The sequence below is a fragment of the Lonchura striata genome, chromosome 8 (genome assembly GCF_050655825.1).
Source record: "Lonchura striata isolate lonStrDom1 chromosome 8, ASM5065582v1, whole genome shotgun sequence".
In the NCBI taxonomy this organism is placed as follows: Eukaryota; Metazoa; Chordata; class Aves; order Passeriformes; family Estrildidae; genus Lonchura; species Lonchura striata.
In genome coordinates, this window is record NC_140710.1 from 32,370,764 (window position 1) to 32,384,550 (window position 13,787).

Here is a 13,787-nt window from a genome sequence, read left to right on the forward strand (position 1 = left end):
ACTGGTAAGATTGGATTTGAATAAGAACAGTGCTGGAGCTTGGCTATGGAGGAGCCTGGGCAGTGCCAGAACATGAGAAAGGAAATGGAGGAGACAAAGTTTGCATTTACCTGAGAACTAAGGAAAACAGCTTTGGAGAGAGATGCTGTGGGATTACTGACAAAGGAGGTTTTCCAATTGTGCCCCAGCTCCTTGTGCTGAGCTGAACTGCTCAGTCAGGGCTGCACTTCTATTCAGCTGGACTGAAAGGTTGAATCTCTCAGAGACTCCCTGTAAAAAAGAAGCATGACATTCTCAGTGTACAATACAATGGCCTTGTTGCTAACACTGTCAGTCAATATTTCTTTCACGGAGGGCAGCTATTGTGTCTGTACAAATAAAGCATGATCTGATCATCAGCTGTGACAGGACGTTATCAAACACCAACAGAAGCCAGCGCAGACACTTTTCAGCAAAGAACAGGAAGGCCCAAAGGATCAGGGCATCACCCCATCATCCTGCACTTTATGCTCTATTTAATTTTACTGTTGTGTCACAAGAATATTGTTATGAAAATACATTTAGTATTCATCTAACCATTAAAAATTTATTTCTGTAAGTAATAGAACTTTAACTCAATATTGTTCTCACATTGCAGAGAGAATCTTGATTTGAGGGCTTAAAAATCAGTAGTCATCACTAGTCATGTCATCAGCATAATATTCAGGGTCTGCTTTATCTGGTTTTAAAATCACTTACTCATTTTCCTGTATTGTCATCTTGCAGCACCCAAAATGGCCCAGAAGCATTTACAGGGTCATTAATACTGTTACATTCGAAACAGGATGCTCATTAGCACCAGCAGCATTGCTGACAAAACACAGACTGACCTGGAGGCAATTTGGCTACTTCATGGCCTAGATTTAGTGTAAGCTTTCTATAAATGGGGGGGGGGGGGGGGAAGGGGGGAGATGTGGGTGAGTGGGGGAAAGATTGTTTGTGATTATTCCCCCCCTTTCCACACTCCTCCAGATTTCCAAGTGAATTCTCAGGTCAAGAGGTGCACAGCACACTGCTGCAGTCAGGACTGACACAAGTGCTTGCAGTGTAGTACAAGAATAATTCAATAATCTAAGGCATAAACCCCATTTAGGTTTCACTCAAAGAGTGAGTTGGACAGGCCCTTCAGACCTTGGCTGGTGGGTGCTGAAAGAGGGGACACAGCTACTCATTCCCATTTAGAAGCTGCCTGGCACAGTGGGCCCTCATAATTCACTTCTGAATTATATTCCATGCTCCAAATTTTTCTTAAATTAGCTTAGATAAACTGTGGAGGCTACAATTACAAATATTTTCTGGAAAGATGAAATCAGCAGGTAAAAAAATTATGGCAAACATGCACAGACAATCTTTTATACACATAGCACGTAAAAAAAAAAGCTCATGTGACCACCACTATTAGAGAAAAGTGGAATAAAATCATGCCGTCTGTATTTATTTACTTATCTCTAAAAGGCAGAATAAATTATTAAACACAGCTGCGGTTAAAGTCAGTTTAAAATATGCATGATATTATGCATAAGCCTTCTCTGAAATTGAAAATTAGATTTAAACTGTAACCCTGCTTCCTGAAGTCCCTTGGGTTACAAAAGGCAGTTGTGCATTGTTTCTTATTCAGTCTGATTTTAAAATTTGCATCATGCATGTGGCCCATGAGAGTTTTTCAGTTAACTCTTTATAAAAAATCACAATAGATTACATCTTATTCTTCTTTTAATGTTTCACAAATTTGCATTCCTATCAGAACTGGTTTTTAAAATTTTCTTTTGAATATTAGTATCTCCCATTCCCATCCTCTCCAAATCCACAGGAAAAACACCGCAGTGGAACTCTCACCAGAAGTACCCATGTAAGTAAAACACAATAAAATTATGGGAGGTAATGAGGTCATGTCTTCTCCTTGAAGTTCAGTGTCCTACCTGAGAAATCAAACTGAGACACTGCCATTAAAAACATGAGAACTATTAGAGTCTTAATCCTACTGCAGTAATTCTAACCCTTTCTGGTGCCTCATTCAGCTAACACTGAAGGTGTTTCTTTATGAGATGTATTGTTCCTGTGACACCTCCAACAGAAACTGAACTTAAACCCAAGAAACTTAACTGACATCAGACTTATATGTGAAGAGATAATTTGTGCTGATGAACCTCAAAGATTAATACACTTTTACCTTATGCAAACTGAAATGAGAAGTTTTGGGTTATTTAGTAACAAAATAAAATTTAAAAAAAAATAATTTTTTTTTCTGAACTAAAGACATTCTATCCTTGGTGGGAGATTGCAAGTAAAAATAAATTCACAGACAGAGAAGTGAAAGAGGGTGCATGTAGTGGACAAACAGGAAATTAGAAGTGAGTGGCTGTAATTTCTGAAGAATGGTGCAAAAATGAAAATATCTGCTTGCAAAATGATTGATCAGCCAAAGTTTGGAGGAGACGCTTAGAAACTCTGAGTTTGAAGTCAGGGTGCTGTGGATGGAGCTGTGTGCAGCACACGGCACTGAGGCGGAGAGCAGCTTAAGGGTGGATAGGGTGCCTCTGCGAGGTGAAGAGAAGGCTGTGTGTTATTTCATGCAACATTACTAGCATTAAGGTCAATTTTAGGAGCCTAGGGTATGTACAGATGTGTGGGAGCACGGGCTGGTGTCACCCTACCCCGAGCAGGAGCCGAGCTGTGCGGAGCAGCCACCGCTCTGGGCTGCGGCTTGCAGCATGAGCCCTGTGGAGCTGCAGTGTCATTTCCCCAAGTGACGAGGGCACAGCCAGAGCTGCCCTTAGAGCCCGGCGTGGGCACAGCTGCCACCTCCTGCCACCACCTCCTCTGGACACAGGGCTGGGGCTGGCCAGGGCAGTGCAGGCTGCTGCAGCATGTGAGAGCCAGAGCCAGCGTGCACCAGTGGCGAGGGAGCAAAGGGAACCTTGCTGGAAGCTGTTTTAGAGGAAGATGGAGAACCCACTTCTTTTATTCCCCCAACTCAACATTTCTGCTTCAAAGGATAAACCCTATTACAAACTCATGAAATCAGCGATTAAGGAAGAACCACACAAGGCGAGCAAGCCTGGGTAAGTGTTCAGGTCATGCCGACCCTCTCTGTGTTGTGTTTACATGGAGGATTCTTCTAGCATAGTTTGTGGGGGTGAATTTAGGGCACAGCTAATTTCATTTTTGACATGTATATGAGAACTCATGAACTGCAATCCTAGAGATTGTATGTGTAAAATATTAACTATTTAAGAAGAGTTATCTCAAAGAACTCTCATTCTTTTTTGAAGACAAGAAACAAACCAAATTAATTATTTAAAAATACTAAGAAAGAGAGGTTGCAAGAAGTTCTGAGAAATGCTTCTCTAAAGCCTGAATATGATTTGGGAAAGGTTTTTTCAAAAATTTCAAATGACAGGAAGCAATACTTCCTTTTTTCTTTGCAAAACATTAAAAGAGGAAGAGGTTGAGCCAACTGTTTATGGGAAGTTTGGCCCCTCATCTTTAAAATAAATTAAAGGATGCTGAAAATTGAAGGATTTCAATTTTTCTTTGCCACTGCTAAATTTGTGCTAAGCTATGAGGAAGAAAACATTCATGTGAATAATATATGTAGAAGTAACACCAACATTACTGTAAGTGAAAATAGGGAGCTCTGTAACGCAGAAGCTAAGAATGCTTGAGAGGGAAAAACCAACTTTCTACAATATTTCTTGAAAACCTACTCCAATTCTGTTATAGAGCCAAGCAGAAGAGAAATAGGCTGAGCCTGCTCCTGCAAAAACCTGAATTCCATGAAGGTGATCACCTTGGCAAACCTGGAAACTTGACAAAAGCAGCAAGGTAAACATTGTAAAAGACTGGGTTGGTTGGGGATTCCTTTCAAGAAGCACCTGTGTGACTCAGGATGTTTCCTGTACCCATGTGTGTGCATTCAGACTGGGCAGAGTAATACTTTGAGAATTTATCAGTGTAACCCAAGCATGCAAACACTACAGAATTTCCTGGTATGCATTGAGGTAATCAGCAGTGCTTTCACTCCTCGTGGTCCCCACACACTTGTAGAAAGGTTTAAACCTTGTGCTAGCAGCCTTGGTATGAGTCCACTAATGGTACAGATCAATAATCCACTCAGAAATGTAGCTGGCAGGAAAATCATACAACTCCTAGCAAAGCAGGTTTTCCAAAGACTTCTGTGATGTACAAATGGCATAGCTGTGTTAAATAGTGAATGCAGAGTTCCTTAGTAACTGCAGTAATTTGTTGATCATTCTTGTCTCCAAAATTCATATGCTGGTAGTATTGTCCCTAGTATTTACCATAAAGATGCAGGGCACACTCTTGGGTTTATTGACTTCCACAAGAGTTTAATTCCTCACTTCAATGGAGTACCAAGATATCACTGCTATATTAAGAATTGCATTTGTAGGTTTTGACTGAGAAGAAGGAATATACAGAATTCTACAACACTGTGGCCTAAAAAAAGTATCAGTGCTTTCTTTCCACCACAAATCACTCCAGAACATGTCAGGTTCAGAGCTTTCCATGGCCTTTTCTCTTCTTCCAGCAGTTCCCACTTTCAGGACCAAGCTGCCTGCTTTGACCAGAGCTGCTTCTACAAGCCATTAATGTGCTAATAAATGAGCACGTAGTAGAGGTCGCCTACGGGCCCTCTGAAACTCTGCTTCTAGAACCCGTGGAAAAGTGGCTGGGGAGGGCATATCTAAACACTCCACCAGTGCATCTGAGTAACCAGGCCGTGTTCATTGCTCACGTTTTGAGATATTCTGGTTGCAAACATGTAAAACCATTCTAAGATTGTATCTGTAAAGAGAAAGCAGAGGCAGACAGTGGCTCATATATCCCAGGTATTTAATACATAGAACAGCCATTCACTGCATTCTTACAATCTGTCAGACAGCACTTTCAGAGCAGAAACAATTCTCTGAAGAATTTCCTCCTTCTAACATCACTTCCTCACTCAGCCAGCTGTCTTTTTACAATGTTACTATCAGCTGGTGCCTAACAGAGATTTGACTGTTCTTGTATGGAAGAGAAACTTGTAGATTTTTGCTGGTCTTATATTTGGATTAAAGTGATAATTATATTTGTCAAAAATGAAAAAAATCAACTAAACAAATTTACTCTTTTTCAAATAATAAAGTGAGATAATAGATTGAAATTTATTAAGTGATTTACTTAGCTTTTATGATTTCCATTTTTCACACAGAGTTACTAAAATAAGTAGAAAGAGATATAAATAAACACTGCAGATGGAAACTGGGGTGATAGTCGAAAAGTTAGTTAATCTGTTCATTTAAAAGTTAATTTTTAGTTTAAATGTTTATCCATTAGTTTAAATTAGTTTATTCTCATATTTAGAAAGTGGCAAAGCTGAACAAATCTTGGTTTCTGTCTATTATTGCACAAGCTCACTGCTGCACTCAGGTGTTGGAGGTCTGTGAGGCTCTTGAGATGTAGCAGATACTGAAGGAAAACCAGAAACTCATAGTAGGAGTTTCCAAACTCAGCAAAGATCCTCTCCAGCATTTCATGCCTTTGTGAACTGAGTATGTGGTCTGAAGTCATAAGGCTCTATCTTTCACTATGACCAAAATTATTCCTGTAGATACAGGAACCTGCAGTTGACAGAATTCACTGTACTTTCTGTAATTCTCATAAATAATGGATGCTGTAATGGAGTGAGGACTCATTTTCCCTGACTCCAGAATCCCCCAGCTTTCCTGAATTTAATTTCTCCAGCCTTTGTACATCTCCTCACGAACTCTTTTATTCTTCCTAGTTAAAATTTTCATTCCTGCAAGAAACTACTTCAGCTATGAAACATGTGACACATTAAATTAAAAAAAAAACAAAACAAAAAAAAACCCCAAAAACAAACAAACAAACAAAAAAACCCAAAACGCCTCCTTTCAAGTGTTGTGCAAACCCATAGCCATTACTGGCTTAAATTCCTTACCAAAGAGATTGGAATTTCCTTTAATCTAAACTTCATGTGCCTCCTCCCTGACAAGGCAGCCCAAACCGTTTAAATCAGGAAACAGAACAGCAAGCCTTGATGAGGAAGTGGGATCATATTCCAGAAGCATTTGGTCCATAAGAAGTTGATCTGATCAATTAATCCCAGACCAGTCACTTACTGATACTTTCAGTGTCCTGTGATTTGTCCTGGAATGAAAATGGTTCTAAACATTCATATCCACAAAGCAACTGATAAAAATTGCTCTTTTTTCCCCTTTTCTTTGCTGTTTCCTAGGGCAGATTTTCAAAATCAAAGTGAAACACGTGCAACTTAACATACTTGATGAAGAATATGAGGAGTTTTATAAATGAGGCACAGTGTGTCAGAATAACATGGCATTTGAAATGCTTGTGGTAAACAAACCAGACTACATGTGCTATTGCTCTCTAAGACAGACACCTAAATCATATTGCTACAGTTTTGTCTTCAGGCTACAGAATTCTGCATCTTTCACTAAAAGCAGACTGTGGTAAAGCCTCAGAGTGAGCATATTCAAAACTACATCTCTGCATGACTATCTCATGTTTAAATAGCTGACAAGACCTGCTTCCCTTATGAGTTTTACCATGCTACATGGTCTCGATCCCCCTAAAGATTAGTAGAACAACACAAATACCACAGCAAAAAGCCTCTGCTCTGATGTTTTTACAGAAAGAGAAAATAATATAACTCTGCAGGAAAAAAATGTCAAGGAAGAGTTAGAGCAAATGTTCCTGAAGCCCCTAAGAGAATGATCTCCCTTAGTGAGGCAATCTAGTCAAAGGATTTGTGGAACAGTCCTGAGCCACAATGGTGACAGCTGATGTGTGTTACACAGCTTCCTAAATGCATAGTATGAACAATTCTTCAAAACTCCTTTCTGTTTCCTAAGCAGTGTGTCTCCTGAAGAAGCAGTGAAATGGGGAGAGTCTTTTGACAAACTGCTTTCTGAGAAAGGTCAGTAGTTTTTTCTCTCTCCATGCAGACTGTTAGAATGGAAAATTGATGGTAAACAATGGAAAATTATAAAATCCAGTATGCCCCTGAATAGACATGCCAGTTACCTAAACTAGGTATCATGGGTCATTTATGGCAGCATGTGTTTCCTGCTCTCCTTGTCTTCTTTGGCTATAGCTTGCTGTCAACTTGTGAAAATAGTTTAAAATCATTTTTGTCTCTGGTGTTTTATTGAACAAAGTAATATAGCAGACAGCAAAGAGTCCCTTCAGTAAACAGGAACATTTAATCTTAATATTGCTCAAATATTCTGACTGCATATGCTCCATGTATTCAAGAAAAGACTTTGTCACTCCTGACAGTTTGTTCCTAAGCCAGTGACTGGATCCAAGCAGGCCATCATTTGAGAGGCCCTGCTCTCCCATAATTACCAAATGCACATATGTTCCTGCCTTAATTTTGGAGGGGCACACGTAAGTTTCAGCTACAGTGCTGGACACTGTGGGCTTTTCAAATCTGTTCCTTGAACAATTCACATCCACACAATTGCATTACTTCCACAGATTAAGTATGCTTGGGAAAGAAAATATCGTCAGCATAACAACAGCAGGATAAAGCAAATTATAGATATGCTGAAATCCATCCATTTTAAATTGCTGCTGAAGAGTAGTTTATTTATGAGCAATGATTCAAATAGTCTTTTGATCAACCTGTACTGATATTCATCTGGAATAAAGTCCACCACTTCACATGCTCCCACATGTTTTGCTAAATGTTTTTTCTAAATTTATGAGATCTTGGTAACATTTTTTTACTGATGCTGAGAATTCTGTAAGGAGAGTTGCAGGATCATAATGGAGAAACTGCACTTATTTTAAAACATGTATGTATTTTACGATAATTATCTGTAATGTATTACTAAGGGACCAAAACATATTTTACTACCTTGCACAGATTCTTTGAAAGAGTGACTCTCTGATAAGGATATATTTTTTAATGCAATGCAACTTTCCCTTTTGTAGCTGGGCTGGATGCCTTCACAAAGTTTCTGAAAACTGAGTTCAGCGAAGAGAATATTGAGTTCTGGATAGCCTGCGAGGATTACAAGAAAAGTAAAAGTGCACACGAACTTCTGCCAAAAGCCAAGACCATTTTTGAAACATTCATACAGAAAGATGCTCCCAAAGAGGTAAAGACCTACCTCATTATATACAGGGTTTGATTGACACAACTGCATCTGGTGAAACTTTCTTTTAAGAAGTGCATGCCCAGAAGCAGCTTCAAGAGCTAATCTCGTGATCTCCTGACATAAGAAGACTTTCATAAAAGTCAAAACTCTGGAAGGAGCATGGACTTGTCTTGATTGACTCCCTCTCTCTTTTCCTCCCTTCCACCTCCAATTATATATCCAGTGTGTTACTGTCAGCACAAAACAATGTTGGTATGACAATCTTCACCAAAACTAAGGCCTTTTTTTAGTACCCTAAGAATGAAAAAAGTTTTCATATTTCCAACTTCTTCATTTTACTGGAGTGTGTTAGAAAGGGTTCATAAACAAACAAAAGAAGTAATTTTTTGCCTGCCCTAAAAAGGAGATCAACAGGTTGGGAGATCATCAACCTTTCAGTGAAATCACAAGCAGCCTATTGAGTAGGTCTTTTTGACTTACAGTTTCCTGTAATTCTATCACATTTGAGCAGATCAAATGTGTCACTTGCCAGTATCTGTATTTTTTTATTTGCCAGAATAGCAGAAGTTAAACACTAACTTCTGCTTCCTTGTAATGAGGGTGAAAAAGGTGTAATTCTCATTTTAGTGAAAGGATTGCAAAGTGGTGCCGTTTTCACCTGCAATTCCCATAGACTGCATTAGGATTCAGATCTGCTTTTCCTAGGAAATGCCTACTTTTAAGGACTTATGTCCGTTTCCATTCCTTTCCCTCCTGTGTGCCTTTGGGGAGAAGTAGCCCTGGACAGGTAGCAAGGGCTGACACTGTCAATGCTTGAGACTGATGGAAGCAAAGAGATGAGCAGGAGAAAGCTGAGGAGAGGACAGAGCAGGGAAGTCATAGTAACATAGCAATTTCTTTCTCTGCCATACTTGAGTTTGGTGCAGGCAGTGTGGGTGCTGTGGTTCACCTTGAACACTTGGCTTTGGTGTGACTTCCTCCCTTGGGTTCAGCTGAGACCACACAGCTCTGGAGCTTGCACACCTCCTCTGACTCCTTGTACAGCAGAACTTTTACACACAAATTTCTGAGCCTACAGTTTGATGGGATCATAAAATTTTGGATGAGTAGACCCTTCTCTGATCACTAATTGCCTTTCAGCTCTTAGATCTAGACTATTTGTTCCAACTAGTTATATGGAAATGACAGACGCCTCTCAGGGAAGAAAAGAAAAACATTATAAAAGTTATTTTTTGATTGGGTCAGCAATTATTTTATATATTCTATCTTATTTTTCAAAATAACGTGCTTGAACGAGTGCCTGCCACTTAATTAAAATTCTTATACTATTAAATATTTCCCAGGGTGAATGCAGCAGCACATGGAGTAAATAGAAATTTTGATATGATTTCCCAGTCTAAAGCCTCCAGAGACACATTTAAATAAATAAAAAAAAAATTAGAATTTTCTCACCTTCCTACTATCCAAACTACACAGAAACCAAAAAATTTAACTATTCACAAGTGTAATCTCATTAGAACAAGTTCTACTTTAATCCTACATGACAGCAGGGCAGGTCTGTAATAGTCCAGTATTGTGAAGCTGGGATGCTGTGACTATACAGCAATCATTATTAGAAAGTTACTTTTAGTGAAATATCAGAGTTTTTCTTCTGTTTCCCCAGTTTTCCGTGGTATCAATGATACATTTGTGGAGACTTTCTTACAGCCACCAGTGAAAGTGAACACACCAATTCTGTGATCCTGTTGTATGGGGGATTCAAGGTCCTTGATGCCTTGAGAGGCTACTAGAACAGAGGCTGGACAGAGTTAAAGGAATAAAGTAGGTATTGATTAAAAGACATTCAAAGGATACACCTTGGGCAGTACAAGAGCCCATCTGTGGCTACACCCAAGATGGACCCTGGGTCACGAGTTTTCACACTTTTGTAAGTTTTGGTCCATTTCCATATTGGGGTTAATTGTCCAATTCCAGCTCCAGGTTATGCAGTCCTGTCCTCCCAGACTGCTCTCCTCAATTTGCTGTTTGCACTTTTTGGGCCTGAAGCTGCAACGTGTCCTTGGTTCTGGGGCTGGAAAATGATTGTTTTGTGTGACTGAGCTGTGAGGAGAACTTGCTACCACTTTATATGAAGTTCAGAGTTACACACTAATGCAGTACAGAATCTGGAAAATATGAAAGCTTAAATTTAAGGCTTCACTCTTATCAGAAAAGTCTTTTCCCAGTGTACCGTATCAGTGCTCTAGATAATAACACTGGATATGCATGAACGTACGTTAAACAAATATCCTTTTCCTTCTCCAGGTGAATCTGGACTTTCATACCAGGGAAGTCACAAGCCAGAGCATGAGGCAGCCCCTGCGCAGCACCTTCGACGCGGCGCAGAGCACGGTGTACCGGCTGATGGAGCAGGACAGCTACCCCCGCTTCCTGAGCTCCGCGCCCTACCGCAGCCTGCTGCAGGGCCGGCCCGCGGCCCGGGCCCCGCTGCGCCGGCGCTCCCGCTCCTTCACCGTCAGCGACTTCCAGGGTGCGCGGCCGGGCCTCACCGCCTGGTGAGAACGGAGCTCAGCCCTCCTCAGCCCCTGTGTCACCGTGCGGTGACATCCGAGCTCAGCCCTCCTCAGCCCCTGTGTCACCGTGCGGTGAGAACGGAGCTCAGCCCTCCCTCAGCCCCTGTGTCACCGTGCGGTGAGAACCGAGCTCAGCCCTCCTCAGCCCCTGTGTCACCGTGCCGTGAGAACGGAGCTCAGCCCTCCTCAGCCCCTGTGTCACCGTGCGGTGAGAACGGAGCTCAGCCCTCCTCAGCCCCTGTGTCACCGTGCGGTGAGAACGGAGCTCAGCCCTCCTCAGCCCCTGTGTCACCGTGCGGTGAGAACGGAGCTCAGCCCTCCTCGGCCCCTGTGTCACCGTGCGGTGAGAACGGAGCTCAGCCCTCCTCAGCCCCTGTGTCACCGTGCCGTGAGAACGGAGCTCAGCCCTCCTCAGCCCCTGTGTCACCGTGCGGTGAGAACGGAGCTCAGCCCTCCTCAGCCCCTGTGTCACCGTGCGGTGAGAACGGAGCTCAGCCCTCCTCAGCCCCTGTGTCACCGTGGGGTGACATCCGAGCTCAGCCCTCCTCGGCCCCTGTGTCACCGTGCGGTGAGAACGGAGCTCAGCCCTCCTCAGCCCCTGTGTCAGCGTGCGGTGAGAACGGAGCTCAGCCCTCCTCAGCCCCTGTGTCACCGTGCGGTGAGAACGGAGCTCAGCCCTCCCTCAGCCCCTGTGTCACCGTGCGGTGAGAACGGAGCTCAGCCCTCCTCGGCCCCTGTGTCACCGTGCGGTGAGAACGGAGCTCAGCCCTCCCTCAGCCCCTGTGTCACCGTGCGGTGAGAACGGAGCTCAGCCCTCCTCGGCCCCTGTGTCACCGTGCGGTGAGAACGGAGCTCAGCCCTCCTCAACCCCAGCTCCTGCAGCACCCCACGTGTATTTTAAACCCCAAACCCTCAGAACGTGTAACTAAGTGGTGAAACAAAAGAAAATTCACTTAAACCAGGTCAGAGTTCAGGAGAAGAATCTCACTTTCATAGAAAAGTAGGTGATGTATTGGAAAGTCATAGCATGCACAGTTTTCATACAGGATTTATTTTTTTTTTTTTAACTCAGGCAAAAGCTGTGATCAGATTTGGGATCTACTTAAAAATGTCTCATATAGTGCCATTTGATATTACCCAACACGTATCCTGGGCCTGTATAATTTATGCCAGAGTTCCATCACAGTTAAAATCTCTGTATCCAGTCTTTGCGTGCATTTATATTTTTGCCATATTTCCTACTCTAAGCACAGAGAATTTGTGGTATTTTCTTCTATTGTAAAACACACAGGAACATTATTAAGTATAATGCAAAGTTACATGAATTTTAACTAAAGACACTGCATAATTAAAGCTATAACTAAAATGCAGCCATTGACTATTTTAAGAGGAATGTAAAAATACCTATTTAATTTTTGGAAGTACATTTTTCTTATTCCACATGTCTGCTGTCTATTTCTAAGTTATGATGCATATACTAGCTTTGGCATCAAATACATGTACTCTAATATTTTTCAAATAAATGAGCAGCAGCAAAGAGACAAGAATGCTATTTTAACACAACCTGTATCCTTAAATACCAGCTGATGTCTATTTATATAAATATAAAATATTTCTACTTTTATTTATAAATAGTCATAGTATACCAGCTTTGTTACTAAACTTTGTTCCAATTTTTTTTCCTGCCTTTTGTTTTGAAAATGTATCTGAAAATTAACAGCTCTTGGACTCAGGCTAAGCAACTTTCATTTTCACTGGTCATTATTATCCTCTCTATACGTTATAGAAGAGGAAGGAGAAATCTTTTTTATTTCTTTACTATCAAAGACAGACATATTCTTTTACAGTCAGCACACACAGTCATTCTGTCATTTTCTTTCACAGTTTATGCAGACATACCTTGAAGCTCGGGGCAGTTCTTAAAATCTTACACATTGGTTCAGTTTAGGAAGGGGCTGCAGGATTCACCTGCAACTGTGATTTGTATATTATGTTGTTTCTTGTGGAATTTAAGCTTTCTCCCTTTCCCTCAACTTTCTGTAAGTGGTGAAGGAAGAGGTGCAGTTCCTGAAGATGGACTTTGTGTTCATTGTTAATTTGGGGTGTATATGAACTGCTGGATCTGCAGGTTTCCCTGTCTGCTTTATTAACTTTCAATAAATCTGATCTGCTTAAAGAGTTGTCAGGATCTGATTTATCATCAGTATGTTGATGAGGAAGATGTGAAGACTTCACCTAGAGTTCAACTCTAGCTGTAATCACTGACACATTAATCAAATTGTTACTGTGCACAGAGATCCAAACTCACGTGGAAATGCTTCTGAGCTACAGTGACCCAGGAGCCATCTCCAAGCTCTTATCTTTACCTGGGGAACACAGAGGAAACACATTTATAACTATGATACGTGCTGGTTTATTCATCACTCTCTCCTGATCAGAAAACACCAGGCACAGGCTCTTTCTGACAGTGAAAGCAGTCAGGACCTGGGCAAAGGGGTTTTCTTCACTGAAAGAAACGTCAGGCATTGGAATGACCTGCCCAGGGAGGCAGTGGGGTCATGATCTCTGGAAAAATTCAAAAGGTCTCTGGCTGTGGTGCTTAGGGCTACAGCTTAGGGGTGACTGTGGTTGGGGAAGGTTAATGGTTGGACTAGATCTTGAAGATCTCTTCCAGCCTTGGGTTTCTGTGATGAGGGAGTCTCTAGTATCACCAACAGTGTCTGAATGCCAGTTCTTAGATATTTAAAATATGCATGTTCCTGTGATGTGTACTAGGATCCATGTTGGAGGAAGGGAACAGATTTGAGAACAGCCCCACCTGAGTGCTGGCATTGGGCTTGCTGCCACACAGACATAAAACTTGCACATTTGCAGCTAAATTCTACCCTGGTGTGATTATGTTCCTTCATATCAGTGGAGAATCCATATCTTGGATGGATTGCCATGAAGGAAAGAAATGAAAAAAATACATACATTTAATACTGTTTCAAAATCCAACCAAATTACAAATATAGTACCCTGAGTA

General features: G+C 41.5%; 1 protein-coding gene and 1 long non-coding RNA gene across 4 annotated transcripts in view; one reads left to right on the forward strand and one right to left on the reverse strand.

Moving 5' to 3' along the window:
- LOC146766832 (uncharacterized) overlaps positions 1-13,787 on the reverse strand; it is a 128,963-nt gene that overhangs the window by 15,746 nt on the left and 99,430 nt on the right. The window contains exons 1-2 of one of the 2 annotated variants that reach the window (XR_014957148.1): positions 2,694-2,807; positions 111-270 (exon numbers count right to left, since the gene is read on the reverse strand). This is a non-coding gene — a long non-coding RNA (uncharacterized LOC146766832). Of the gene's footprint in view, positions 1-110; positions 271-2,693; positions 2,808-13,787 lie in introns of those variants that run through there. The other variant, XR_014957147.1, reaches the window with a different exon arrangement.
- On the forward strand, positions 2,961-12,938 carry RGS18 (regulator of G protein signaling 18). 2 transcript variants are annotated; one of them, XM_085586944.1, is made up of 5 exons: positions 2,961-3,101; positions 3,763-3,864; positions 6,936-7,000; positions 8,023-8,189; positions 10,494-12,938. In XM_085586944.1, exons 1-5 carry the CDS (start codon positions 2,983-2,985, stop codon positions 10,746-10,748), a joined length of 708 nt encoding a protein of 235 aa, XP_085443070.1. In that variant the 5' UTR covers positions 2,961-2,982; the 3' UTR covers positions 10,749-12,938. The 2 variants fall into 2 exon arrangements, with proteins under 2 accessions (XP_085443070.1, XP_085443071.1); XM_085586945.1 differs by having other exon boundaries at positions 6,939-7,000.

Coding starts and splice junctions, on each gene's coding strand:
- RGS18 (XM_085586944.1), top strand. CDS start 2,983: ATGGAGAACCCACTTCTTTTATTCCCCCAACTCAACATTTCTGCTTCA. Junction 3,102..3,762: donor CACAAGGCGAGCAAGCCTGG/GTAAGTGTTCAG, acceptor ATTCTGTTATAG/AGCCAAGCAGAAGAGAAATA. Junction 3,865..6,935: donor AACTTGACAAAAGCAGCAAG/GTAAACATTGTA, acceptor CTGTTTCCTAAG/CAGTGTGTCTCCTGAAGAAG.